Source organism: Cantharellus anzutake, assembly GCF_015039405.1.
Source record: "Cantharellus anzutake strain C23 chromosome Unknown EI90scaffold_84, whole genome shotgun sequence".
Taxonomy (NCBI): Eukaryota; Fungi; Basidiomycota; class Agaricomycetes; order Cantharellales; family Hydnaceae; genus Cantharellus; species Cantharellus anzutake.
In genome coordinates this window covers 344,387-349,932 of record NW_024067034.1, presented here as the reverse complement: position 1 = coordinate 349,932, position 5,546 = coordinate 344,387, and the positions used below count along the sequence as shown (strand labels likewise).

General features: G+C 50.6%; 1 protein-coding gene across 1 annotated transcript; it reads right to left on the bottom strand.

Annotated features, from left to right (window-relative positions):
* Window positions 1-1,042: 1,042 nt before the first annotated feature.
* On the bottom strand, window positions 1,043-1,982 carry EI90DRAFT_2613152 (uncharacterized protein). The gene is made up of 2 exons (XM_039053336.1): window positions 1,569-1,982; window positions 1,043-1,497 (listed from the first exon to the last, which is right to left on the bottom strand). The coding sequence occupies exons 1-2, from the start codon at window positions 1,885-1,887 to the stop codon at window positions 1,220-1,222; spliced, it is 597 nt and encodes a 198-aa protein (XP_038910262.1). The 5' UTR covers window positions 1,888-1,982; the 3' UTR covers window positions 1,043-1,219.
* Between the last annotated feature and the right edge of the window lie 3,564 nt (window positions 1,983-5,546).

The following is a 5,546-nucleotide window of genomic DNA, read 5'->3' as shown; positions in this document are numbered from 1 at the left end:
GATCCAGGTCAAATCACACATCAGGGTCAGCCTCCCCTTTCGATCATCGCACAGAAGTGTCAAAAACGAGCTTCGTTCCAACCCGTCGGGGATAAGTATCGTCATTCGCGCCGCAGGATCAATTTGCGTTCTTCGTGGGAGGATCGAGTTCAGCGGCCTGTATATATTGAACGCTCACCCACGTACTAGCACGTCCCGCCTGCAAAGATTCCCGACTTTTTAATCGCCCATATTGCTGGAAATAAACCTCGGTGCATGGGGCCGAACCAGCTCGATGAAGGGGGGAACAATTAATAGCTAATGGTGGTGGCTGCTGGCAATCCGGTTTCCAGCTATATATCGATCCCGTTACGGAGGAAATGCTGTCTGCGTGAAAAAAGGGGAAAGCAGAACCGCGACAAGTCTCTTCATTACTTCATGTGAGCCCCATCCTCCGATCCGTTGTTAATAATCATGAGAGTACGTGTGGCAGAGGTGTGGCATCGATGGCCATGTTAGACTGCAGACAGTGGGCCGCGCACCAGCAGCAGAAAAACGCAGATCCTGAAAATGTCGGGCACCACCCGAACTGGGCCCAACGATTAATGTAATACAGAGGATGGGCTGGACCAGTGCACATGGGGATCACGTTTGAGCATTTAGGCATTAGAAACAAAACCACTACTCCCGGAGTAGCGCCGCTGGCTCGACTTCCACGTCGCAGGACTATACATAATACAAGGTACGTAACCAAGGAGAGCAGCAACCTGAATTTAGCTATGATGATGTAGCGAGTGCAATATATATTGTACATAATAAATGCACGTCTACCAGGGTAGAACCCAACATGGGGAAACATGAAAGAATGTGCGGTACAGGTAGACATCGCAACGAACACCAGTCCCTGCGGAGAGCCTCATAAAAACTGAGGGCAAAGAAGAAAATGAAAATGATAAGGGGTTTCGTATAGAGAAAAAAGGAAGAACAATTGTTAGGTACCTCACCGACTTGGCATAAAACATAGAACAGTCGGTGTGTTGTGTCACCAGGTCAAACGGAACCCAGCATGAATCCGGGTGAGAGAAGGGAATTGTACTTACGGTCAATGAGCTTCTGGCACACCATCCCGGGGGGGCTGGGTCGTGAAATCGGCTAAGGCAAGGCAAAGTTCCCGCCAGCAGCGTGCGCAACTCAACGTTGATGGCGAAGAAATACACTAGTGGACCTGATCGGCTTACCATTAAATTTCCTCCTTGCCCGATGAGGGCGACATAAGATATTCCTGGACATGTAAGGATGTCAGCATGAGTCTCAATGTGAGAGGGGAAGTGATACTTACGGCCAAACCTGTTGGGTGGACACCGTGCGAGCCAACTGGCCCGCAAAGTTCCACCCTAACGGAAAGGGGCATGGACAACAGGCACAGACGCCTGTGGGAACATGTCCATACCGACGCCATGAGAGCGTCCCGCTGAAGGTTCCCTCTCCCGAAATAAATGCGACGCACCGCGATGACACCTAAACAGAACGTTGCACGAACGGAGTCAGCAAACATTGCCTACTAGCTAAGAGAAAATCGTGATTCGTACTATTCAGAGAACAGGAGTGACATGATCGCTGCTTTTCTTGGAGGGATGGCCCGGAAATAGAATACAAGGCTGATCGATGAGCACACAAGGAGGGAAAGGCTGAGAGCTTCAAGCGAAACGGGCTGTGGTAAGAGCATACGACGAGACCCGATGACGAAACAAGTTGGAGCGAAAAGTCAGGCGGCTCGTTCTTTCTCGCCGTGCGTCCATTGGATAGAAAAGGGTGCGATGGGTTCCCATACTCGATTCGCCTCGGCTTTGTTGTCCACCGATGGAACCTACAAAGCGCGTCAAATGCGTAAGGTGTACAACGAGTCATCGGAGTCCATAGGCGGCTCCAGCCCAAACAGCCATAGAGGGAAAGACCCGATAGACAATAAAACTGATCCACAAGCGGTTTCGCCAGACACGGCCAGGTCGCATGAAGATGAGAGCTGTAATCATAGTCCGATTGAAAAGGCGAAGAGCACGTCTCTTTGTAGATATGGGGTGCTGCGAACAATCAGCTGCCTAGATATAGCCCACAGCTTCAGGATCGATTAGCGAACGGGTGCAGGAGCAGACTTCGAGGATGGCGGCTAATATCTGACAGCCCAAATGGTAAGATGTAGTGGCGGAAGGCCGATGGGATAACGTGCATAAGGAAGCCGAGACCGTGAAGGGTTTATAGTGACCGTACCAGTGATCCGAAGATAGTGATGGCAGGTGGCGACTGGATTTCCCGGGCAGGGAAAAAGGGACTGGTAGACATGTCAGAACGTTCGAGCGAAGCCGGGTCGTTCTCTGCGGTTGCGCATCCATCTGATAGAAGGGGCTTTCATGCGTCTCCGTACTCGATTTACTTCAGGTTGTTTCTCGCTTCCTAGTTGATGGTCACATTACAACAAGTCTTCGAAGCCCCGGACGAGAACATATCGGCACCATCCCAAGCAGTCGTGGAGGAAGGTAATGGTTGATCCGGCGATATGATGGAACGAAGCTGGTCGATCAGTACTCTTGACGAAGCGAGGGAAGGTCACACAAAATGGGGGCTATAGTCACAAGCCGGTTGAAAGGCCAAGGTGCCATCTCTAAGTGCAGTGAGCGAAGATCGGCAGCCTATAGATCATCGGAAGCATCAGAGTTGCTGTGTAATAGGCAGGAAGGGACTCCAAGGATGGCGGATGGTTCGGATGGCAACATGAGTAACGCGCTAAGGGTGTCGGGTGCGGTGGAAAGCGGGGTCCGGGACGGCACGAACAACGAGCAACTGGGGTCCCGAGAGCGAGGGGGAGAGAAGAAGGAACTGGTAAGGAGAACTAATGCTCAGACCAGGCTTTTATGCCTTTCAGATCTATTCAATCCTCTCCTTGTGATGACCACGCTCCAGACTGCTGCAAGAATGAATAAAACCTTCCGAATTAAGCCATTTTCTTCGTCGAAATTCCAACCAGCGATATCAACACGATCCCAGGATACGAGTTGATATTTCACAAAGTCCGGAATTCCTCGTCAGCGAGTGCACCGTTTAGCTTCGTTCAACCGCGAAACTGCTCTCAAAACCCCCCGCTACAATATCCGTGGGCAGGAGATGGGGGACGATACAAGACGACGCCAGGAGGGGGAGAGAAGGCCCGTTGGGAAGCCATATTCACTCTTTCGTTAGGAAGATGGCTAGGAAAGATCCGGTCATCAGGGCGATGCATCAGCATATTAGCCGGATTGGTTATTCGTGGATTATTGTCCTAATTGAGTCTATATAGAAGGACTTGCGCACCCTGACAAAGTCATCCCTAAAACCACCGCTGAACTGGGGCATAGAGTTTGCCGCACGTCTGAATAAATTAGGATCTTTGCTGGAGAGTGTAGTTGTGTATCATAGTGTAGCGGTGCACGGTGTCGCCGACGCAACTTTGTGGCAAAGAAAGCTCCAGCAATGCTTCCACAAATGCGACGTGGACCCTTCAGCCAATTAGGAGTGCTGCTGTTGGGCAATATTCCGTGAATAAGATCAAGTGTCCAGATCTTCCTGGCCGAATCACTCAGTTCCGATTTCGAGAGGGATTTCTCTTGAGACACAGTTCACGAACCACCCCACTCCATTGACAGCGAGCACGGAAAATGCTCATACGGAGTCCAACGATTGAAAGAGGACAGGTGGGATGAGGTCGCGATCTGCTGTTCGATGTAAAAATTCGTCTCATCAGGAATGCCCAAAAAAAGGAGATATGTAACAAAAATTACTTAAGTGTCTAGCTGGTATTGTGATAAATGAGGAAGGTTCGTTCCCACCGGCGGCCCTGCGCCGTATCGATGGAATTTAGACCCACTCTTCGGGTCCGCCACGTGTTTGGATGCCCAAGGCAAGCACAAACACAAGGTGCAGCTACAGACATCACAACCACAGATAAACACATGAATGACAAGCCGCAACTAAACAATTGCGGAAGTTTGCATCCAGTTCGGTGAATGCAAAGTCTTGTGCCGGGCGCCTAAGCCAAAACGCAACTCTCCGTGTGGCGAGAGGTTCCTGTGGCCCATACACAATAGCCCCACGTCTGAGGAAGTCGCTCCCTTGGCGTTCCCTTGGTACGCTTACATTTGAGCGTTCACAAACAGCTCATTTCACTACAAAATGAGTAATGGAATGCCAACGTGAGTTCCGTCATTGGCCCTTCCACCAGGTCTCCTAATTAAAGTTGATGGTGTTAGGTCCATTCACTGTTCCCGTCCATGTGTCTTCACGCGTTAAACAGTGCTGATGTCAAGCGTATGTCTGTCTGCGATATTGGTGTCGTTATGTAGTCGAAGCCAACGCTCTTGACCCATTTCTGCCTGAAAGACCAGACATCGCATGTCTGATCCTGGAAAAAGGCGAGGGCTGCACGGCGCGCAGTGTGCGATGTGAATACCACTGATGCTCCCAGGAGTGGTGCGCGCTGCATTTCTAGACATCCCAATTTCCATAATTACAAAATGAGGTCCTTGAAGGCTATACACCCATAGTTCGCTGGAATGGAGAGACGGATCAAGTTCCTCCGCTCTCCCATTCCCGTGAATGATGGAGGCATTGCTCTTCAAGCCACATATTGAATTTATGAGCGTCAAACATACTGTTGCCTGTCTCAAGAGTAGACAGGCCCGCAGAGCCCCATCCCATAATAAATGAGTTGTTGTGATGCTTGAGTGATCGACAAGCGGTCCAAAGTCCCGCAGGATGACTCTTATCTTGCTCCGACTGAAGGTTAAAAGGTTATAAAAATCTTGCGCCGACCGCACATTATGTGAAGGGATCTGTTCATTCTGAGGCATGAGAGATTCCTCTGTTCACCATCTCGAGTCTGAGAAAATCTCGATGGCCTTCCGACCACGGGCTGAAATATGGATGGAACCGCCTTCACCTGGCAACTATTCTCTCAAGGAGAGAAGCTCGCCTATTTTTCGTTCACCCGCAAGGGCGGACACAACGAAAGACGTGTGTTGCCACTTCAAGAGAGAGGGAGACCTGGTGAAGAAATAAATATGGCGACTCAATACTGGAAATGGAAGTTCCTTCCTGCTCGCTTGCTTCCGTTTGCCTCATTCGAGCGTTTGACTACAGCTGGCCTGCTAACTACCGTCGCATGGACAACTGTAGCCGTTATTTCGACCCGTCACCCCGGGGGAGACTGCGGAGGTGTGTCTCCAATCCCGCTGGAACTTCTCCTTCGAATCTGGATATCTTACTCCTGTGCATGTGAACTCGATGGTTTCGGCACATTATCTCGGCTCCACTATTCCCCCCTTATCCAGGCGCTTCTACCCACCCCGGCCGGTGGAAAACGAAAATGGCCCGACACGCCTGAACTCCCGTGGCTTCCTCGCATAATAGCAGCCCTATCTGTTCCCTAACCGAACCACCAGTGCTGTTCTATGCGAGCCAGTGCACTCCTTTTCACTCGACGTCGTTTTTATCGTGTGCGTGCTTGGGCATATGCAGTTCAGGTGAACACATCTGGG

Excerpts from the sequence above, each read along its gene's own strand:
- EI90DRAFT_2613152 (XM_039053336.1), bottom strand. The coding sequence starts at position 1,887 with ATGACTCGTTGTACACCTTACGCATTTGACGCGCTTTGTAGGTTCCAT. Across the intron at positions 1,498-1,568 it reads TCACTCCTGTTCTCTGAATA|GTGTCATCGCGGTGCGTCGC; the intron begins GTACGAATCACG and ends CGTTCTGTTTAG.